The sequence below is a fragment of the Ptychodera flava genome, chromosome 17 (assembly GCF_041260155.1).
Source record: "Ptychodera flava strain L36383 chromosome 17, AS_Pfla_20210202, whole genome shotgun sequence".
In the NCBI taxonomy this organism is placed as follows: Eukaryota; Metazoa; Hemichordata; class Enteropneusta; family Ptychoderidae; genus Ptychodera; species Ptychodera flava.
The window spans coordinates 6,029,401-6,053,282 of NC_091944.1; the positions used below are offsets into that span (position 1 = coordinate 6,029,401).

The 23,882-nt window shown below is 36.6% G+C and overlaps 2 protein-coding genes across 4 annotated transcripts in view; one reads left to right on the forward strand and one right to left on the reverse strand.

The window, feature by feature from the left end:
* The window catches only part of LOC139115246 (tetratricopeptide repeat protein 38-like), a 260,249-nt gene that overhangs the window by 216,005 nt on the left and 20,362 nt on the right, over window positions 1–23,882 (reverse strand). The gene's annotated exons all lie outside the window — the stretch shown is intronic.
* LOC139115245 (uncharacterized) lies at window positions 3,703–16,899 on the forward strand. Its single transcript, XM_070677218.1, has 3 exons — window positions 3,703–3,855; window positions 4,458–4,567; window positions 13,012–16,899. Exons 1-3 carry the CDS (start codon window positions 3,729–3,731, stop codon window positions 13,528–13,530), a joined length of 756 nt encoding a protein of 251 aa, XP_070533319.1. The 5' UTR covers window positions 3,703–3,728; the 3' UTR covers window positions 13,531–16,899.

Sequence of the window (23,882 nt, forward strand, 5' to 3'; positions counted from 1 at the left end):
CAGACTGTGACAAATTTATCAACCACCCAGCCTGAGCCCCTCTGTGTACACTTTTCCGATGTTTCTAGGCGATGGGGAAGACCAGGTCTAGTGCCTCATCAATGTCACTGGCCAGTAGAGGTACGTCTTGCTTGTGGCAGAACACAAGCTATTGGTAATCTGGGAAACCATCTGGTTCGTCAAACCTAAGGTAGACCCTCATTGCTAACTGAAACTTTAGGCTGCCATGGTCCTCAATATCTCTCATGAGTCACAGTCTGATCTGAGGTTGTACACCATCCAACAAGTCGGGGGTACGCTCCAAGACAATGCCTTAGGCAACACCAATCTGCCTGCTCCGCAGGTAGGTCTTGGTGGTGCGAATGATGGTAAGATCATCTCCATTAATATCCTTTCCATTTTGGCGAGGTCACAGAGGCAAGAGCTTTTGGAGGGGCATCCTGATGAGTGACTAACCCCTTTGCTGCTACTTTCTATAAAGTTTTTTAAAGCTCTGTGTGGGAAAATATGTGTGATTAAAACATTTGGCAATACCGAAGCTCATACATATTATGTCAGTCTTACCAATTATGTCCACAACTCTCGTAAAAAAAGTGAATGACGTTCTCTTTAACTTTATATGGAACAACAGACAGCCAAAAATAAACAGACTAAGATTATGCTGTGATGTGCAAAATGGCGGTCTGAACATGTTAGACTTGTCAACATTAGCTAGTTCTTTACATATTACATGGATTCATAGATTAATGTGTTATAAAGGAAGTCAATGGAAGGAATGGTTTAAGGCTGTTAGTGGATTTAGTGGTCAGTGTCTCCACTATTTTACTCCACCAATTGCAAGGAACGTAGCATCAATATATTTTAGTCAAAATAAGTTCTGGAAAGATACTTTGATGACATGGTCTGACCAACTGAAACAATTGAATCAAGATGACGAGGATAGCGATCCAGTCACACAGTGCATTTGGTCCAATCCAAACATTCAAATCGATAATAAATCAGTGCATTATGTTAAGTGGCACAGACATGGTATCTGCAATTTGGAAGATTTACTAGATGAAAATCACTGTGTCATGACATTTAATCAATTTAGTCATAAATACAATATACCACAATCAGAAAGGTTGAAGTTCATAAGTATTATTGATGCTATTCCTAAGCAATTGAAAGCAAAAATAAAAAATAAAACACATAATCGATTAATAAACCAGCGTTTTTCAGAAAAAATATGTAGGAAAGTATATTTAAGTCTTTTTCAAAGTACGGTAATGAACAAAGTTAAAACACAAGTCAGTACGACCAAGTGGATAGAAAGATTTCATGTCGGTGACCTAAAAAAAATTCTTTCCATTGACCTTCAAAATTACAGACGATACTGCCCTGCAAAGCTTTCAGTACAAGATTCTTACACGTACAATAGCTACCAATAAATTTTTAAAAATAAGAAATGTAATCACAAATGACAAATGTACTTTTTGTAATAAATGGGTGGAAGACATAGTCCATCTTTTTTTTGAGTGCAAATATATTCTTCAATTTTGGAGTGATGTAGAATCGCTTTGCTGAAAAATGTAATATTCCAATAACACTGATTCCAGAGAACGTTATATTGGGAATTATAACGAAAGATGATACATTCACTGTTAATGTTTTAGTAATTTTAGGTAAGAAATATATATATGATTGCAGAAAATTGCACAGAATACCAAAGATTCAACAATTTACAATATGGGTACAAGAAAGAAAAACAGTAGAAAAACATAAACATAAATTAAGTTTCTTTGATAAAGATGACACGGATTCAAAATGGTCAAAATTAAGTCTATTTGCCAATAGAATTTGAGATTTTAAACTGAAGCACTGTCCTGCTTTTTGGGTTTTTTTCTTTGTTGGTTTTTTTCTGTTCTGTTGTTGTTGTTTTTTGTTTTGTCTTTCTTTTTCTGAAAGCCAATTAAAAAAATTAAAAAAAAGTTTTTTAAAGCCCATATAACTTTGAATTTTATGTATTATTTTCAGTGTAAATGTCACTTAAGTACCTGAAACAATCTCGGTTAGAATATTTGAGTAGGCGACAAGATTAAACCAGTGCTGAAAATCATGAACGGAACACTTTACATGATTGTAGATGGAGTTATTAACTAAGCCCTCAAAGATCGTGCTGAAAAAATGCAAGAAAAAAGATCAACTGTCATTCCGGCACCCAGACTTAAACATTTGTAGAAAATTGCTGTTTTAAAAATCAACGGAAAACAGCCGGGAGCTGACAAACTCATTCAAGATCATTGGAAGAGGGTATCATAAATCATCTGCACATTGTAGTAAAATTGTGGCGAAATTTTTTCTGGGCCACAGGTTTTGTTCCAATCAACCGCCTTCAATGGCTTAGAAACTTCGTCAATTGTGAAATGTAAATTTGTTATAGTATAACAAGATGAAATGTTGGTCAAATTTTAATCTGTACAATGCGTGTTCTGAAAATACCTGCAAAACATGTCAGCAATAGCATCCATTGTCCGACATTCGGAATCGTTATATCATACAAGTGAGTGCATTAAAGTTTTCATGTCGAGAAAATACTGGTGTATTTATAAACGAAGCATGTGTGTATATGCGTGGATTCAATAATTTGGAAATGTGAAAAGTCTTATATTCGATAGTATACTACACCTGACAGCAAATGATACATCTCAGGCACTAAGCGAGCTGTTTATGGTTATGTAGGGTGTGGTTTTGACTACGTCTTACCTTCTGATAGACAATGTTTCATTATTTGCTGAGATAATTCCCTTGAAATCGACTAATAACAGCGCTTGGGATGGCAATACGCTGATTTACACAATGTTTTTGTTGCAACCAGTCAACGTAAACTGCTGTAATCTTGTAAAAGACAATTTCAAAAACCTTATCAGCACAAGATTCATTAATAATTACATTATTCAATTTGTCTTGAGAAAAGGAAAACTACGATGAATGAAATTATTGCAATGGGATATTTTGACGATAAAAATGCATGCCATTTTTGTGATCAGGGCTTTCAAAATCCTTGTTGTTGTAAGTTTAATGACCATGCATAAGATTGATAGTCCCAGCTGAAGTTTCTTAAGGTAATTGTCGGAAACCATTGTCATCGAATTAGGTGGCCATAAAAAGGATCCAATATTTGCAATCACATACATCAGATACCTTAGCTTTATGCAGTAAGATTGATGAAACTCCTATTTCTTATCATCATAAATATAAAAAATGTAATTTTGATGGCACAAAACAGTTTTCATTGAAACATATCTTCACAAAATGAATGCCGTATACTATATGTAATGAAAAACATTAAATACCTAGTGCAGTGAATTTACCGCCAAGTGGATGGCATTTCTATATCAGCACCCTAAATTACCCCATACACTTAGTTTCAGGAAATGTTGAGCTATTGCTATTTAAATTTGTTCTATATAGTAGTTTTATCAATTATTAATGTAGTAATAACAGCTCTACTATACCAAATACTTTTAAATTAACCTAACCAATTCCAATGCAAAACTAAAAGGAGAGTCTAACAAGATGAACGAACTACATCACGTTACTGACACTCCAGGGTTTAGAAGATCTAATGACAGGAAAATCATGCCTTGTTTATACTTTTTTGAATTAATGCAAATATTATATTAATTGTTGTACATCATACTGAACTATTTAATGTTACAGGAGCTGTACAGAATGCCCAAATCTGGATGGCAGTTGTACAGGGCGACTTTCGGCCTGATTGCAAAAGTATACCGGATGATTGTCCCGAGGATCTAAAAGAGATCCCAAGCAGGTGTTGGAAGAAAAATCCAGACGAAAGACCATTGTTCAGAGGTAAACGTAAAAAAATAACATTATTCAAATGAACACATTGGCTGTCTGTAGAAAACACTTTGATAATGAGATCTTGTATATATATATATGTATTACCTTCCCTGCAGTTCTTATTATTAATTAACTTGAGGTCTTTCTCAAACTCTAAAGATATCATTTAGTATTTGTAGGATATGGAATTTACAGCCTGTGGCATGGCCTGAACTGTACCAGAATACTAAATTCTGAACTGAATCAACGTTACTGAGTATCAGAGTCTAGGGAAACAATAACAATCATAAGATTCGTTCAAGAATAAATCATCTGCAATTAATGCCTTTGAAGGCGGGATCCGAAAGGAATTTATTTTTGATATCATGGGAAGACGTCCTATTAATAGTTAAATTCTGGTGGGTGGAACTGGCGAAGCATTTTGCCCCAAGTATGTTACATATCTTTTTATTCTTATTGCTTTCCTTTTTCATTACATTGCACTGCGATGAAAATGATGACCTGATTCATGAATATGGTATTTGGTTAAAGTTTTAGGTTCAAAATTCTTTTTCGGTCAGAATGCTAAGTGGTTTGCTGATTATATTGCTGTAAATATAATTATCTTTCAGATCTGGGGACAGAAATGTTTAAATATAGTAACACAACAATCCATGTCAAGGTGGAGGAAGACCGTGTTAATATTTTGAGGCAACTTAAAGATTGTGTTACCTTACCTGAGGTGAGGTATTTAATATAAAAATTTGTTTTTCCTTTAAATAGAGCGTCTTTAAGCTTAATCAAATGTCTTTCCAAGGAAACCCTACAGGATGTTTCGCTGGGCCAATCCGATTCTATGATAATTTATGTGTCAGTCCTATTATTATCACATGGTAATAGAATGATATGTTATACTCTGGGATACCCAAGTATATATTTATGGTAAACCCGGTCCAACTGGTTTTAATCGGTAAAAATATGTGTTAACGGAGTTATGAAGCTTTGCATACTATCATGAGTGTTCCATCTACAAGGTTAATATGTAGCATTACATCTTCTCGAGAGAAAATATTGTTCTTCCCATAAAAATCGCAAATCATTTTTGATTTGAGTAGCTTTCAATCCGCAGCTTAATGATACCCAAAGTAAGAATATTATGTAGGTACAAAGACTTGCAGAAACAATAACACAGATGACACATTATATAAACAAGGTGGAATACTATTTTGAATCCAGATGCAGTATTGCAGCATGAACATCGCCGGGAAACCCAAACTGAGATGTAAGATGAAGACTCAGCCAGTATAAGTACAACCATGGGAAGCAATAATACAACCTCCTTTGCTATCTCAAAAGATTGTACCCTATAATTTTAATCATAGCCTACCAGAGGTGTTACATATATTTGTGCAACCAAATTACCTAGTTTCATTATTTGGTTTAATTGCTTATTTATTTATTCCTAGGATGCTGTGGATAGATAAGCTGAAAATGGCATGCAAATGCCTGATTGTTAACTTCATTATGGGTGATACGCGTAGCACGCACTTGAGTTACTCTAACCTTCATGGGTCACGCATATCTGCAAAATTTATACTGCGATAATCACAAACAACAACAACCATTTTAAGATTTCCTTTGGTTTATATTTTATTTCCAGTTAATAAACACCATAAGCTGTCTCTTGAACTACGAATAGTAGTCTCTTACACTTTCCACCATACTGTATAAATACTACACCGAGTCTCAGTTACACACAGCTACACCCCTAGCATATACCAAGTGACTCATCCTGACAGTAATTAGGTAAACTTACAAAAACAGACAAAATATAATTCTAAAATCTATAATTCCGGTAAGATTCATCGGATCAGCTTGATTTGAACGAATCCCTATCTTCCTACCTTTAGCTTAGTTTTCACTAACTGTCAGCAACCGCCGTGAAGGAACTGATGTGCTTAAACAGTTTGCGGACACACCTGTGTTCTATTTCCATCCACCCACCCTCCGTCTATCTATATATCTATCTATCTATCTATTATCTATCTATCCTACTCGAAAGGCAGATACGATGCGCATAGCACTACTGACTTTGTCAGTCATACTAAATACTATAAACATCAGTATGACATTAGTATCTCCATATTTGCAAATAAGAATTTTAGTCCCCACGGACACTGTCCGGGGTGACTTATAGGTTTGGTCATGTCCGTGCGCCCGTGTGTCCGTCCGTGCGTCCGTCGGTTCACTAAATATCTAAGTGATTCCTGGAGTGCTTTCATTCTTGGTAGAAGGATTACTTCATATGTCATACATATGCACGTTGATTTATTTTGTGATACGATCCAATATGGCCGCCTTGCGGCCATTTTGTTTCGATTTTTTCATGTACGGAGCCATTACTCAGGCATATCTCAACTGATTATATTCAAAGTTGGTACAATGACATTGAAGTATGTTATACATACGCACGTCAATTTGTTTCACGATATGATCCAATATGGCCGCATGGCGGCCATTTTGTTACAGTTTATTTCATGTCCTTAGCCATAACTCAGACACGTCTCAACCGATTTTATTCAAAGTAGGTACAAGGATATTGACCTAGATTTGTTTTGTGATACGATCCAATATGGCCACCGTGCGGCCATTTTGTTACGATTTTTCATGTACGGAGCCATAACTCAGGCACATCTCAACCGATTTTATTCAAAGTTGGTACAAAGACATTGACCTATGTCATACATATGCACGTCAATTTGTTTCACGATACGATCCAATATGGCCGCATGGCAGCCATTTTGTCACAATCTTTTCATGTCGTTAGTCATAACTCAGGCATGTCTCAACCGATTTTATTCAAAGTTGGTACAAGGACATTGACCTATGTCATACATATGCACATTGATTTGTTTTGTGATACAATTGAATATGGCCACCATGAGGCCATTTTGTTACAATTTTTTCATGTACGGAGCTATAACTTGGGCACATCTCAACCAATTTTATTCAAAGTTGGTACAAGGACATTGACCTATGTCATACACATCCATGTCAATTAGTTGTATGATATGATCCAATATGGTACAAGATCACTAATTCACTTCCGGGTTCGTTACAAAGATAGTTCGGAAGAAAAATAGTGCAGACCTTGAAGTTTTGATATCTGCATGGATGCTTGTTCAGTTTGAACTTTAACGTCAAGTATTTTTGAAAAGATATTTTCTTCCTGAATAAAAATGCAGACTGTTGTGAATAATGGCTGAAGCATTTATTGATAATATGAGGAGTTCTAGGGCTAATAGAAATCATAACAATAAGCCTGAAATTTGTCAAAAACACCACTGAGGGCGCTATTTCATCACTATCTCAAAATTTCCGTGGACTTGCCCACACGAAAAATTAATCAGTAGTCAAGCTGACATTGACCTAACACCTGTTAAGAGGATTCGTGCCACTGAATGTTTTAAAATAGGAAAATCGAGCTCAACGCTACTGTGGTGGCCTATGGGAAATGAATTAGTGGTCTTGTGCCATATGGCTGCATGTCTGCCATTTTGTTACAATTTTTTCATGTCCTTAGCCATAACTCAGGCACGTCTCAACCGATTTTATTCAAAGTTGGTACAAGGACATTGACCTATGTCATGCATATGCACATTGATTTGTTTTGTTTTACGATAAGATTGAATATGGATGCAGGGCGACCATTTTGTTACGATTTTTTCATGTCCGGAACCATAGCTCAGACATGTATCAACCGATTTTATTCAAAGTTGGTATTAGGACATTGACTTATGTTATACATATGTACGTCGATTTGTTCATGATATGATCCAATATGGCCACATGGTGGCCATTTTGTAATTTTTTTTCATGTCAAGAGCCATAACTCTGGCAAGTCTCAATTAACAGATTTTATTCAAAGTTGGAAAATGGACATTGCTTATGTCATACATATGCATGTTGATTTTTTAGATGGTAAGATCAAATATGGCTGCGTGGCGGCCATTTTGTTACGATTTTTTCATGTACAGAGCCATAACTCAGACATATTTCCACCAGTACCATTCAAAGTTGGTACAAGGACATTGACCTATGTCATACATATGCACATCAATTTGTTTCACAGCATGTAGCAGTATCATGTCAATTATTGAATTTTCGTAATTAGGCTGATATGTCAAGAAATACTGCATCAAATTTCATGAAACTTGGTACAGATGTTAAGCTCACATTGCTTTAACAGTGAAAAAGACATTTATCAGTGTCATGTTAATTAATTTGTAATTGCATATGTAATGAACTTTCCTAATTAGAGTGATATATCCACAAATACTGCGTCAAATTTGATGAAACTTGGTACAGATGTTGATCTCATGGTGTTGTAAATACAATTCAATGACACTTAGCGGTATCATTTAAATTAATTGCTAGTTTGCATTTACATAATGAATTTTTTTTTTTAGGGTGAATGTCCAGAAGCACTGCATCAAACTTTATGAAATATGGTACCGGTGATAATCTGTCAGTGTTAGGATAGGATGCAAAAATGTTTGGCAGCATCCTGTCGATTTATTACTAATTGACTCATTTAATGACCTTTTGTAATTAGGATGGCGGCCTACATTGGTTTTATGTTTTCACTACCATGGAACTCATTCTCAGCCATTAAGCCCCATCTGTATTATAGTATTTTTAATCACAGACCTAATTAATGAAGAGGACTCTATCCTCTCTGAGGACTTGTAATTAAAGTACCCATTAACAAGTGGGGACTGTGTCATCAACGATGACTTGTCTTAAAAGGCACTCCCGATGTGTCACATGGTCAGTATTAATTTTACCTGCAGAATCTATTTTCACAGGATTACTGCCAATGTTAACAGCATAGAACCAAGCTCTAATTATAATCAAAGTCCTGTAAGCTACTTACTACGACTGAATAAGGGAGGGTGATTGCTTGGGTGATTTTGGTCATTTTTTGTTCATAGTAAATTTTTAATCCGTGTAATATGGCCTTTAAGTTGACGAAAAGTTTGAAGCCATAACATACTGGGAAATGTGTTAGATTTTAACAAAATAAATGTTGTAGGCCAGTTCGCGTGCCGTCGTTGTTCTAATGTCTTAACGGTTTCCAGATTAGTCAATACTATCTCAAGAGCGTAAGTGGATTACGTGATTTCCATCCGGAGGAGTACGCATGCGTCAGTCTTCTTCCGAGTTGCCAGCAGGAAGTATGTCGTGGCTACCAAAGGTAACCGTAAATAGCGAAAACATGGTACACAAAAGCGAAATATTAAGCATACGCCCAGGATTGAGAGAAGAGTTGAAATTTTCAGAGTTACAGTGCAGCTTTAAACTTCAGTTTCCGATGCGTTTACTAGGTGTGAAATGGAACAGGTTGCTAGCGCGCACTGCAACGCAGAACGCTACTCATTCAACACTATACTGAGCTTCGAACAATAGCTGGTGATGCATCTTGCGCACAATTGAGAGGCTGCTCATTGTAATTTAAGTTATTTTTACCTCGTTTTCCTATAACACGTATTTAATAACACTATTCCCGTACGACACAAATAACGGCCGAAAATCCAAATAATACGTCTTTTGTCCTATGTTTTAAATGTTTCTCAAATAAAGTCAAGCATTCAAGCATTCAAAATAAATCGCCGCCCAAAACCAAGACGTTCATTCATTTATTTAACAAGTGACGTGACTCAATGCCAGCGTAAAGTCTGACATTCAAAACTGATCGCCCAATTTTACCACCGAAAATCCAAAAATTACGTTGTTTTCTGATAACGTTTAACATGTTTGTCTGCACCAAATGAAGTCAAACATTCAATATTGATCCCACTCCGAACTAATTGCGAGTGGAGATAAAAATGTCTGATAATGATTTATATGTCTGCTAATGCTCAGTAAAGTCCGGCATACAAAACTGTTCCCGCTTATATTACGGTTTAAAGTATGCAATGAAGACTATGTTCCTTTACTTTCAGGAAGCTTAAAACGCGGTGACGATTGCGCAACTAAAAGACAGGAAAACACAATGTCATCGGACTTTGCATGCAAAATAATCAATTTTATGAAATATTTACGCAGCTGGCCATTTTCTTCGCTTGATAATCAGATTTTAACTGGTACATTGCAGTGTACAGTTAATACGCTAATTTACATTAAGCAAGAAGAATATCCCAAAATTTAACTCTGAATGACAAATGTGTAAATAAAGTCTAACGCTTACGCCGCGAACTAGCTGTTTCAGTTTTCATTTTCTTCCAATTTTCACGTCATGTATTATTTCATTTATACCACAAATTCAGAAAATTTATTTTATTGTTCAGACAGTTTACTTTATTATGGGCTGGGAATTTCCACAGAAAATGTGAGCGAACCGGAATTTTAGCTGACTTTGTGCGACTCCAAGGGTCGCATACACATTTCTGCGATTTACTCCGCTCCGTTTTTGGCAATGTATCGCAATTTCTGGAGAATGTAACTTGGTGCTACGTTGACGGATTAGCCTTATCTTTGCACAAATTATAGTTAGAGACTGTTTCTACAATACCGTGTCCCAGAATTCTGATAATGTTCAAAAACAAAAGATATCATGACAAACGAGGACAAAAGCCGTTAATTTATTCGGAATCCACCACTTCTCACTTTCAAGGCTAATTGTGCAAAAGCGAAGCGGAGTATCAAAATCCTAGACAGATTTTTTAAACACCTTACCCTGCTATCGACTGCAGTAAACGACTCACTAATGGCCATCACCCCTCGTACTTACACTTTTAAAGTGAAAACTCAAAAACACACATTTTGAGCAAAATTAGCACACCCGAAAAGGTTTTGAAATATTTTTTACAATTTTCGTGATCTTCAATTGTTTAGCTTCCCAAATAATACTATATGTCGGGTAATAGATTCATTTTAATGGTAAAAATCTGGTTAAAGATTATGTCCAAAATGAGGATAGCGTATAATAATGCCTTTAGGTTGACTTTTGATCTGAAGCGTGACGTCAGTATTATTCACAATTTTGTAACTAATAACATCTACAATTTTGCTTCAATCCACCGTAGACTACTGTTTGCATTATGTGAGCGTCTCTCCGTAAGTGATAACCCAGTCATCTGTACCTGTGTTCAGTCTGACTCGTATTTTCATTCAGCATTTTGGAAACATTGTAGAAAGGTTCTTTACAAAGTTTTTGTTCATATTTAACTTCAGTCTATTTTGATGTATACAGTTATTTTTTATTATTGGCATTTACGGCCTAAAATAAAGATAATAATAATAGGTGTCTGCGAAGGTGGGTCACCCCCTTAATCTTACTGTTAATTGATCACGTTACCTTTGTATTGTTCACAGGTTTTTATTGTAATAATGATATTTATCATACATAAATTTGGAGCCTTAACAACTACTGCTGTTTTAATTGTCGTTAAAATCTGTTTGATGCTGGTCGATAGTGGTAAAAATTGTTTGAAAATGGCCTGCAAGAAACTAAATGTCATAAAACGTTAATTGTAAAGAGGCATATAATAAAAATATGCCTAAACACAAGGGTTTATGTGCACTCGTAGCAGGAGACAATTTTCGCTGGCTCATAAACCATGAATTCAGGCAATAATATATAAAAAGACACCTTATTTTGATTCACATAAATCATCGAGTAAAATACTTTCTATAAAGTACATGTAAATGTTTCATCACAGACCCTAATTTATAACATATGGGCTAAACAATGGCTCATAGGTAAACTATTTCTATTTTTAAAATAATGGGGGTCTTAATACGACGCGCAAAATGTTTCAAATATATTTATCGTTACTGAGTGAAAATAAACCATCTCGATTTAAATAAAAATTCGGTGCAATGCCGGAAAGAAATGAACAAGAAGGGTATAATTCAAAAAAGACAGAAATGTCATTTAATATTTAATTTTAAAGTAGTTTTTAAAGCGTATGGAGGAAATACACTGTGCACAGATTTGAAAAATTCATACACCTGTACTTGTTGGCATACATACTCGTATAGTGTTCCACGTCAAAAGTGCAACGAGTACGTTTGCAAAAAGTAAAATATCATTACAATGCCACGTACACATAAACGCAATAAGATAATCATTGAAAACAGTGCTACTCTCGGAAATATAACAAAAATTTTAAAAGGTGAACCACATTCGGCTTGACTGTGATAAAAGACAGAAAATCTATATAAAGAATTTAACAGATAAAATGTCATACATATGAAAAATTATTTAATTCGTTAAGAATATAAAAAAGAACTTTCTCTCGTAAAAACTAGTATAGATAAGTAAAAAACATGAACCACCAGCCGGGATGACTTTAAAGAAGAGAGAAAATCGGAGAGAAAGTGGACCGCGGTGACTCTGGAAAAAAGGTTACATCATATGCTCAAAAAAAAGATAAGCCCACGCAGACACACCCGTAAACAAACGCTTTGGAATGCAAAAAGAAACAAACAATTAAACGCCAACGAAAAAAAAAACAAACATGCAATTAATTCATTCAAGAAAGTCATTGTTACGTTTCCTTCGATCGACGAATCCCCCATAGCTCTTAGTTCGTTTGCCATACTCCAAGGTTTGACGAATTATTAATATAGCATTTCAGTGATATTTAAATCTTGAAACCGTAGTTGATGAATCGAATACGGCAATATCACCTAATGGATGTCCAGGTGAACTGTGATTAGTTTCAGAGAGTCCACAGTTCAGATCACGAGCAAAGCTGCAGAGCACCGGTAGCGCACATTTTGTGGCAATTTTAAGCAATTTGGATCCGGTTTTAACCGGTTAGGTATCTATTGGTATCCTAAAGACAAGCGCATCACTCAATTATCATGTGATAATCATATAGCTGATATATGATTGATGACAGAACCTGGCTGAACTGTTTAACTATCCACGGGTATCCAAGAATATGACATATACGTCTACTGCCTTTTAGTACTATCAGTAAAATAAACTTCAGATTGTTCTCATTGGATCTGATATGATTTACATTTCATAAGCATACACTAATCTCGAAGACGAAAATGATGCTCCTGCACTGACACAAAGCAGTACTGTTTTTTGCCATCAGCAAAAAGCAATTAAGAATTCATAAACAAAAATAATAATTCTCCTTCTTTTAACTGATTAATACCATCTAGGAGGAAGACTTCTCATATATGTATGGTTCAATACAAGATATATCAGGCTTTGACGGTGGTAAACCTACAGGTCATGGTTCGATGCAATATGAGTCAGTTATCGTGGCAGAAGGACAAAATAGCGGCGAAGGCAATGAGTCTGATGGCTATGCTGAACCAGATGAATGTCCATTTCGTCAGACTTCAGATATGATGGTCAGTAAACATGGTAAAGGTAAAATAAACGCTGGAGAAACAAAGTCAAATTTAGAGGACATAAATGTCAACTTTCAGCGACACGTTAGGATAAATCCTGCAAGTAAAGCAAAACCTGGCGCGGCTTCTGTGCACTCAGCTTCACGAGACGAAGGTAACGAATTTCTGGAAGAGAATAAAGAAAGTCCCCTTGAATTTGATTGTAAAGCAAAGAAAACACAGAAGCAAAGTCGTCACCCTTCGGAAGTGATGCATCAGAGAATGATGATGAAAATGAGGAATTTTACAGTGAATATTCTCCCGTCCCCGATTACTTTTCTCTGAAACAGACTGGCCATAATCAGTATGAGCCTCTGTATGAGCAACGCAATCCATATGAAAAAGTATGCCCGAGTGACGAGATAGACTCTGAAAAAATACCCCCTCCCGTCCCTCCTTCAAGTGACCGTCCAAGTCTTCGATCATTAGGGATGCCCAAGGGAGACCCTAATACAGATAAATACGTGGAATACCTAAACGCCGCAAGACGCATAGATCTTACGCCTGAGTTCTCATTCGGAGGAGGAGGAGTAGTAAGCCGAAGGGGGTTCAAAATCCCCACGGAATAGCGTTTCACAATCAGTATTACTTGGTGTGTGATACAGGCAATGCCAGGGTGGCTAAGCATGATCAGTATGGAGGTCAGGCTGTTCATTTCTATAGAAGACGTAGGATGTTTAGGAGACAATTTCTACCGTATGATATTGCAACTGCGAAAGATTACTTCGTTGTCACCAGTGCATCTGATAACTGCTTGTATATTTTCACATATGACGGTAGCAGAGTAAATGAAATTGGCGACAGGAATCTAAAATTCCCTTGGGGTGTTGCTGTTAATAGGGAGAACCGAGTCGTTGTAGCATATAAAGAATCGTGCGTCGTGGTTGTGTATAATATCGTAGGAGAAATTGTTCAGACGATAGGTAGCAAGGGAACGGGACAGGTACAGTTCATGAACCCGACATACCTAGCATTAGACAGTGAAGACCGCATTCTGGTTTCTGATCGTGGTAACAGAAGGGTACAAATCATCAGTTCCGAAGGTCAGTTTCTGTTCCGTATTGGTGGAATTGCAGCTACTGGTTTGGTTTCAATAGGCAAGCAAGAGTTTTTGTATGGAAGTGACGAAGGAGATGGTATCTCAGTTTGCAATTATAGTGGCAAGAAAGAGAATGTGGGAATAGGGGGACAGTTCGGACTTGTACATCCTGAAGGCATTGCTATTATTCCGGGGAATAAGTTAGTTGTTGTCAACGTCAATGGAAAGAAAGAGTGCAAGATTCATACATTTGTCCAGAAGTTCAATGAATATTCCTCAAAACACGAACTCGCACCATACGGCACCCTCTCAACTAGTTCAGAAGACGACACTGAATCATACATCTACGAATACATAGACTGTGACAGTGTTTCCTAGCCAGTGTAAATTATTTTCTTCCGTGTTAAATAGAGAATGAAGAAGGGTAAATTGATGTCAAGCATGGCAATTGGCTATGTAGCAATTACAAGATTTACAAATCAGAAATATTCTGCATTAAATGTCTTTGTCTCTGACGAACCGTTGACGTTGCCAAAGTTGTTAAGCACTTGGTAGTAGCGTCTACTATGTTTTATGCAAAACTGGTAACATTGTCTCATAAATCACCCCAACATAGAATATCTAATATCATTTTTATACGTCTCTATTTGACGAAGATTGTTTACTGACCGGTTTTTGAATATAAAATGGCTCTCAAACCTTAATGTTTTATAAACATATATTAACTAGACATGCCCTACTTTGACAATTTTGCAAAGACGCAAGGTAGAATCAATAAATTAATGCAGCGGATGTCCATGGTATAAAGAATGTTCATTCTGATTCCTTTTGATTTATGGTTATTAGATTGGCACATATTCAACAAACATTACCCCGACTCCCTTAATTCGTTACCTTGTCTCATTGCCTAGAATTTCGACGTATGATTTCAATAGACATCACAGGTGTGAGTGTAAAGGATTATAAAGTCGTGCTATTCATTTACTTAAACTAATGTATTAGTAAGAACTGTCAAGCATCAAAAGTATCTCAAAAGGACTTAGTATCATCGATGGAGGAATTTCGTTTACCTCGGACAGCATTTATTCATCCACAGAAAGTCCCACTTTCAATTTAAAAGCCCTCAAAGGAGTAACTTGATCAAATATTCATGTTTTCGGTAATTAGTTGTTTGATTTCGAAAAAGGTGTTACTCACAAATTGCCAAGAACAACATTTAATTAATTTCTATGTCAAACGTTCCTTTCTATAAATTGTGTGAAAGATGTATATTGAATTTCAATACAGCTTGGAATTACAACGTGCTTTGGTGATTAGAAAACGTTTCTGGCGATAGAAAATAACGCCAACTACATCCATTGCAAACGTTCTCCTTTGATAGATTTTCAAAGAGTTTAACCCAATACGACGTCCACTGCTCTCACTTAAAAAGGTGTTCAGTGTAGGAAATACCAATCGTAGTACCGATCCGTAAGCACTGCACATAGAGATAAAAACCTATCGTTATTGTTCTGTGCAGTTTTATCGCCTGGAAATGCGACACAGGGAATATAAGAATGTTCAAGCAGTTAGTGAAATGATGACTATTTCAATGCGAGCGCGGCAACACTGACAATGTTGACTGTCGCACAGTAAACGTCGTATTTGGTTAAATTGTTGCAGAATTTATCGAAGGAGAACGTTTGTGATGAATACAGGCAGCCTCATTTTCTGTTGCCAGAAACGTTTTTCTTGTCACCCAAGCACGTTGTAATTCCAAGCTATTTTGAAATTCACTCTAAGGGAAGGACAAGTTTTTGGCTCGAGCACTTCTGAAAATTACACCTCAGGATACTGACTGTGTAACCGCATTTAAATATTAGTTTGTATCTTTGGAAAACCTAGATTTTGATGGATACTTTGATTTGAACTTTGAAACAATATTTCACGTTGGGATCTTGTAACTCTCAATATAAATAATTTCTAAATATATATGTCCCCATTCCCTGTACAAACGCGACGGTGATTTTTCGGTTCACAGTGTTGTAAAATGTGGTACGGATCATTTATATGACGTGACGATTTTTTTCCTGTTGGCGATTGATCCATAGTCTGGCGCCTCTATGAGACCACAACAATGATTAGGGCAAGTAACGGAAATCTGAGATACTGTGTTCGAGGTTATTATGTTGTTAATCGCGAACACTAATGTCGACCGGAAATAAGGTAGCGTTTTAAAGAGGGTACAGCGGAAGGTAAAAACTGATTTTTAGAGGTATCACAATTGACTGTCATATGATCCTTATGAGTTGTTATGTAGAATATTTATTGTTTGGTAGGCCCCAATATTTGTCCTGTGCCTCAAAAGTTCAATGTATTCGTATTGATGAGTTTCATTTCAGACAGTAAGTAGAGTTAATTTTAACAAACATCATCATACGTCTTTGTTATCTGTTGTTTTCAATTTATATTAAAATCTGTAGCAACAACAGCTTTGTAAGATTTTCATCCATTTATGTCAAGGGATTTTAAGCAATGTAATATTAGCGTAAGAAAGGTGTGAATAAAACAGTAGTGAAAGTTGCAAGCTGTATTAAGCTTTTTGTCATTCCGCTAATTGCTGAAAGCTATGTTTTACGACCATTGATGTTTTTCAAAGGGTCTCCCTTGACAAATTTTTCACGCCACTCGATATCAAATGGTTACTCTTGCGCATCACGATTAACATCAAATTTAAGTCCGAACAAATATCGTGCACTCAAATAAAACCTAAAGAATCGTTTTTTTAAAGACGACGATGAGACATTTGAAAAAAACTGCGCAACACTTTATTCGGCTCAAAATAATTACGCGTCTGAAAAAACCTTTGATGTTTAATTAGTACACACATAACAGAAACGATAGTACTACAGCTTATTATGGGCCTTTTGTCTCAGTTTTGTCGGAGAGAACAATGAAACTCAAATTAATTGCAAAAACGTTTAATACGATAGGATAGGATAGGACAAATACTTTATATAGCGCCTCGTATCCATCAGTAATGTTCAGAGGCGCTTTACACTCAGTCACACGTAAGCTCTCTTGAAGAAATGAGTCTCAATCATAAATCTGAAGGTGCGAATGTCGGGAACTGATCGAATGTGAGCTGGTAGTTTGTTCCATAGAATTGATGAAGAAAGCAGAAGGATCTGTCACCGTATTATCTTAAATGTAAAAATATTAATTTACACAGTCACGCTTATTATAGAGATAGATAGATGGAAAATGTATATAGAGAGGAATTATACACACACACACACACACACACACACACACACACACATATATATATATATATATTATATATATATATATATATATATATATATATATATATATATATATATATATATATATATATATATATATATATATATGTATGTATGATTGTGGGCTACAACAATTGCACCTAGCCAGGGCATTCTTAGCCCTGACACGGTACCGTCTTAGCTCCATGGCCCTGCGTACAATACTGTGTTTCCCAGCGCGGCGCGAGTGGCCTACCGCTTTCCGTCCAGCACCGTATAACGACGAGAGCGCACAGCATCGTACGCTGGACTACTAGGGTTCTTCTACGGTCTTGTGAAACACAAGCCCTGCTGTGTGCAGCAATGTGAACGCAACGTCTTTTATGCAAATCTACTGTGTTTTCCCAGCGCGGTGCGAGAGGCCTACTGCCTCCCGTCCAGCACCGTATAACGCCGAGAACGCACAGCATCGTACGCTGGACTACTAGGGTCCTTCTATGGTCTTGTGAAACACAAGCCCTTCTGTGTGCAGCAATGTGAACGCAACGTCTTTTATGCAATTCTACTTGCGACCGACATTATATGAACATTTGAAAGTCACTTTCATGTTTCGAAAACGAGGATATAGTCCAGATATGTGAAAGCGAGACAGTATATAAAATTTTGCAGTTGTATTACATGTATATAAAATTTGCAGTTGTATAACAAAAGCGAGGCCCTATGTGTATATAAATAAATATATATATATATATTCATCATTCATATGACACAATAATAGAGAACCCATAATGATCTATTGATTGCCCTTGCATGACGTTACTTTACATCATTAAATTTTGCAGCTGCATTAAAACGAGGTTGAATATAAACGTTTTCAACTGTATGTCTCAAAAGCGAGGCTCAATGTAAATTTTCGACCTTTATCCAAGTCCAGGCTCTATGTATGTATGTATGTATGTATGTATGTATGTATGTATGTATGTATGTATTCTACATGTATCAATGAATACACTATATGTGTGCGAGTATGATTACGTGTATGTATGTATGTTATGTATGCAAACATATGTATTGCCAATGCATACATGTAAACGATATATATATATATATATATAATATATATATATATATATATATATATATATATATATATATATATATATATATATATATATATATATATACAAAATGTATACAATGTGCCCTCCAGGTATCACCATAATGGCTTTATGGCAACCTCTGAACTTGGGCACAGAGAGTACGGTTACACATTGTTGAGGATTGAAAATATGGACTCACCAGAATGCTCTATCGGCAATTCGTACCATGAGCGAAGCATAATGCCAACAGTGAACGCCCCTTATATTACGCAAGAGGCTGTCCAACAATCTCAGAGTGCTCTGACTGCTAAGCAGTGAGCGAAATACATAAAATGTTTACAATGTGCCCTCCCGGTTATCACCATAATGGCTTTATGGCAACCTCTGAAGTTGGGCACAGATATACGCTGTCCAACAATCTCAGAGTGCTCTAACTGGTAAGCAGTGAGCGAAATGCACAAAATGTATACAATGTATATATATCGATATATATATATATATATATATATATATATATATATATATATATATATATATATATATATATATATATATAGATAGATAGATAGATAGATAGATAGATAGATAGATAGATAGATAGATAGATATATAATCCCATGGTATTTTTCGGCTCGAAGTTGTACGGCTCCGCGAAAAACACTCGTATACGATGACGTCAAACAGAGAAAAATTCCATGGGATTATATATTTATCACATGAACAGTCTTCTTATTTTTCTTTGATGTGGATGGATCAAAATTATTGTAACAAATTGCATGGTTTTTATCGCGATTTTGTGTTTTATTTACGCGGATTACTTTCATTTAGTGAGTAAAGCGGCCCGTCACCCAGGAGATGTGCGAATGTTTACAGGTATACTTTCATTCATAAATCCGATTAAGCTGAACTATTGATACATGAAATAGTATCTCCACCAATCAGATATACGGATTCGGTCACGTGCGCATGTCAATCATTGTCTCGCGCTGGACCGATGCCAAGGCAAGTCTCCCATCGGCGGACATGACTTTCACCCGCGCTAGCGACGGATAACCATAGTATTTTGAGTTATTTAGAATATTTCCAATTATATTTATGAAACTAATGCAACGACACGATCGAAACAGTAGTTACCATTCTTAGAGATGCTATAGATTTTAATATATCACCAGTTTTACGACCTTGGCGAGCCCGAAAGTTTTAGATCGATGACACACAGAGTGTACGCTTGTAAGTTGTAGTGGGCACTTCCGTCACCGGTCTTCGCCGGTGGCCATCTCGGTCGTCAATTTTTCGTCTTACGGACGAAACGGAGCGAATGTTTCTACAGCAGCTGAACACATATCAAATAATTTACAGAAATTGGAATCACTTGCCCCGGATGCTCCGAAGTTTGTACTTGGTGACTTCAATCATTGTGACTTTAGCAAGAGTGCAAAAAATATCCACCAATATGTTTCGTGTCCTACTCGTTTTGATAAAATACTTGATAGGTGTTATGGTACAGTTCCTGACGCATACAAATCTTTTGCGTTGCCCTCTCTTGGATCTTCAGATCACAATGTTGTAATGCTTGCCCCTATCTATAAACCAGTCATTAAGCGGATTCGTAGAGTAACAAAAACTGTGAAGAACTGGTCAGTAGACAGTATTTCTAGCTTACAGGCGTGTTTCGAATGTACTGACTGGGAGATGTTTTATCATTCTTGTATCGATTTTAATCAACTTGCCGATGTCATTTCTTCCTATATTTCATTTTGTGCGGATTCTGTTATTCCTACGAAAAATGTTAAAATTTTCCCCAATAACAAGCCATGGGTGACCAAAAAATTAAAGTCTATTCTCAACCAGAAGAAGAGAATCTTTTTTCAGGGTACATCAGGCGAGAAGCAGTTGATAAACAAAGAAGTCAAGAGAGCGATTAGGCAGGCAAAGTTAGATTATAAAAATAAAATTCAATCAAAGTTTCTTTCTGGTAACTTTCGATCTACTTGGCAAGGTATCAGCATATGGCAGCAGTAATAAGGTTACTCCTTCAGGGTCAAAAGTTACACTAAATAACTTAGACTCAGCGGCGCTGCCAAAGGTCCTGAACACATTCTTCACTCGTTTTGAAACAGAGGATTTTTCATCTCAAATCTCAAATCTAAAACAGTCATTATCTCCTGAGTTAGGGATGTCTATTGAGACAGAGAAAGTAGCTAAAACTTTAAAATCATTAAATGTGAACAAAAGTCCAGGTCCTGATTGTATTTGTGGTCGCACCCTGAAGTTCTGTGCTGATCAGCTTAGTGTAGTCTTACAACACCTTTTCCAAGTTTCTCTTGATACAGTTAGTATTCCTGCCATATGGAAAAATTCTATAGTAGTACCAGTCCCAAAGAAAGCTAGCCCTAAAGAACCCAATGATTTTCGACCTGTTGCTCTTACTTCCCTTGTAATGAAAACATTTGAGAAAATAATTAAGTCCATTATTCTGACAAAGGTTGGCAACAAACTAGACCCCCTACAATTTGCATATCGACCGGGAAAAGGTGTTGAAGATGCTAAGCTTTTCATTCTCAATACACTGTACAAACACTTAGAAAAAACAGGTGCTCATGCAAGAATCCTTTTCGCAGATTTCTCCAGTGCTTTCAACACAATCCAACCCCACATCCTTGCAGAAAAACTCTTAAAATTTAATTTTAGCAATCAACTTGTACTTTGGATTATTGACTTTCTTACAAATAGATCACAAAGGGTGTTTGTCAATGGTATTTTGTCAAGTATCATTCAAACAAATACGGGTTCTCCTCAGGGTTGCGTTCTGTCTCCTCTGTTGTACATCCTTTATACTGACGATTGTAGAAGTACACATGAAGGTAGCCATCTTGTTAAGTTTGCTGACGATAGTGCTCTGCTTACACTTCTACAGGGATCAGAATGTCATCATGGTCCCGCTCTTAGTGAGTTTGTTGAGTGGTGTGATAATTCGTATCTAAACTTAAATGTTAAGAAAACTAAGGAAATGATAATTGATTTTAGGAGGCAAGAACGCAACCCTCCTACGTCCATTGTTCACGATCAAGAAGTCGAGATTGTTTCGAAGTATACATACCTTGGTTCAATATTTGACAACAAATTGAAATGGGATCATAACACCGATGCTATACTGAAGAAGGGGCAGCAAAGATTGTACTTTTTAAGGAAACTGCGTTCATTCATGGTTGATAGACAAATTTTATCCCATGTCTTTTTTGTAAATCTTACATTGAAAGCGTTATCTCATTTTCATTCATTTGTTGGTATCAAAATCTGTCTGTTAAAAACAAAACTTCACTTGATAGAATTGTTTCACTTAGCTCAAAACTAATTGGTATACCCCAGAGAAGTCTTTCTACGTTTTATAATCAGCAAGTACTCAGGAAAGCCCGCTCAATTCTTTTGTCTTGTGATCATATTTTATCAGCAGAGTTCGACACACTTCTCTGGTCGGCGTTTTAGATACCCGGCTTGCAGGTCAAACCGGCGCAAGTTGTCATTCATTCCAACCGCTGTGCGGCTTTTAAATGATTCCTAAACTGTTTTTTGTATAGTCCTGCGTCTCCTACCATTTTGTAAATTTGTATTATATATTTTTTTTGATGTTGTATTTGAGCCACGCTTTTTAATTGCCCATGTTTGGATAAATAAAGTTCTATTGAATTGAATTGAATTGAATTGAATTGATGTTTGCTGTGACACATATATCGCCCGTAGGTACATCCCAATTTTGTTACTTGACGGGAAATCTGTTCTGTTGTGAGTGTTGTCCGTCAACTTTCGAAATACATCGGATTACTACGGCGCTGCACTGTAGGTCGACAGCTGATGACAGCTTAGGTCGATTTCACTATTAGCCTTACGCTGCAGGTTTGATTCCGATCGAGAAACGACGGAATAATTTGTGTGATGAAGGAAATTTATCGTTGTTCGTAAAATGACTTTATGCTTGTGCCTTCTATGTCGCTTTCCCGAAGATTATACGGTACTCATTTATTAAGTTGAACTTTCGTTGAGGTGTATATTTCGGGTTTATCGCCAACCTCGATCGCCAGGTACGACGTCGCTTGGCGATCGCCAGGTACGACGACGTCCACTTTGAGCCTTACGACTGGAGCCGTGACGTTACTGAGCCATTATAACGATCGACGGTATCCTCATTCTATTCTTTGGAAAAGCTAAAGCTTTAGCGAGTCGAAATGTCGTTCGGTTTATCGGGTCACCTTTTTGTCAAAATGCCATGAGAGCACGGCATCGATCACGACAAATCGGTCTGTGTGGCAACGTACATGTACGAACGGTACCATTGCAGGAAAAAAAGTTCCGGTTGATGACGTACAACAGCGGTAATATGGATTTCTTATCTGTGCTGGTGTACGTCACACAGGTGGAGATACGGCCAGTTCATGTGATAATATATATATATATATATATATATATATATATATATATATATATATATATATATATATATATATATTCAAAATTCCCCTCTGTATACATTTCCTAGCTGTTTTATCTCTGAAATAAGGGTGATTGTGTAATTTTTTTTTTTTACATTTGGCGCCTCGTATTCTTGGAACTTTAAGTGTGGCTGGTAGACTTGATCGGAGAGATCTGCTAGGGGTGTTGACTTCAATGAGTTCAGCCAGGTATGAAGGAGCTATAGTCTATGTATTGATTTATATCTGAGAATTTGGATTTTGAACTGAATTATATAAGACACGGAGAGCCAGTGAAGTTCCTTCGGGATTGGTGTAACGTGACCCCTTTTTTGTGATGAGACGGGCAGCCGAGTTTGTGCTCTTTGTAGAAATCTGATGTATGAGTCTGGTAAACCGTAGAGTAGGGAGTTGCTGTAGTTTAGCTTGGCTGAAAGAGTTGAATACATGAGAGTCAGACAAGTCTGTTGAGAAAGATATTTCCTGATGAATCCAATACGGCGGATACGTAGATAGATGCTCTGACAGGTCTGAAAAATGTGTTGCTTGAAATCGCGGCTACTGTCAAACAGGAATCCAATATTGCGTGCTGTGTCTGCTATGTCACTATTCTCTCAGGTTAGCTAGAACGAAAGACATACAATAGACTGTCTCTGGTGAGCGATAACAGAGCAAGCTGTATAATCATTTACAAATATCAATTTCTTAATTTTTCATTCCTTGTCTAAACCCTGTGATACTGTTATAGAGCCGAAGCTAACTTTCT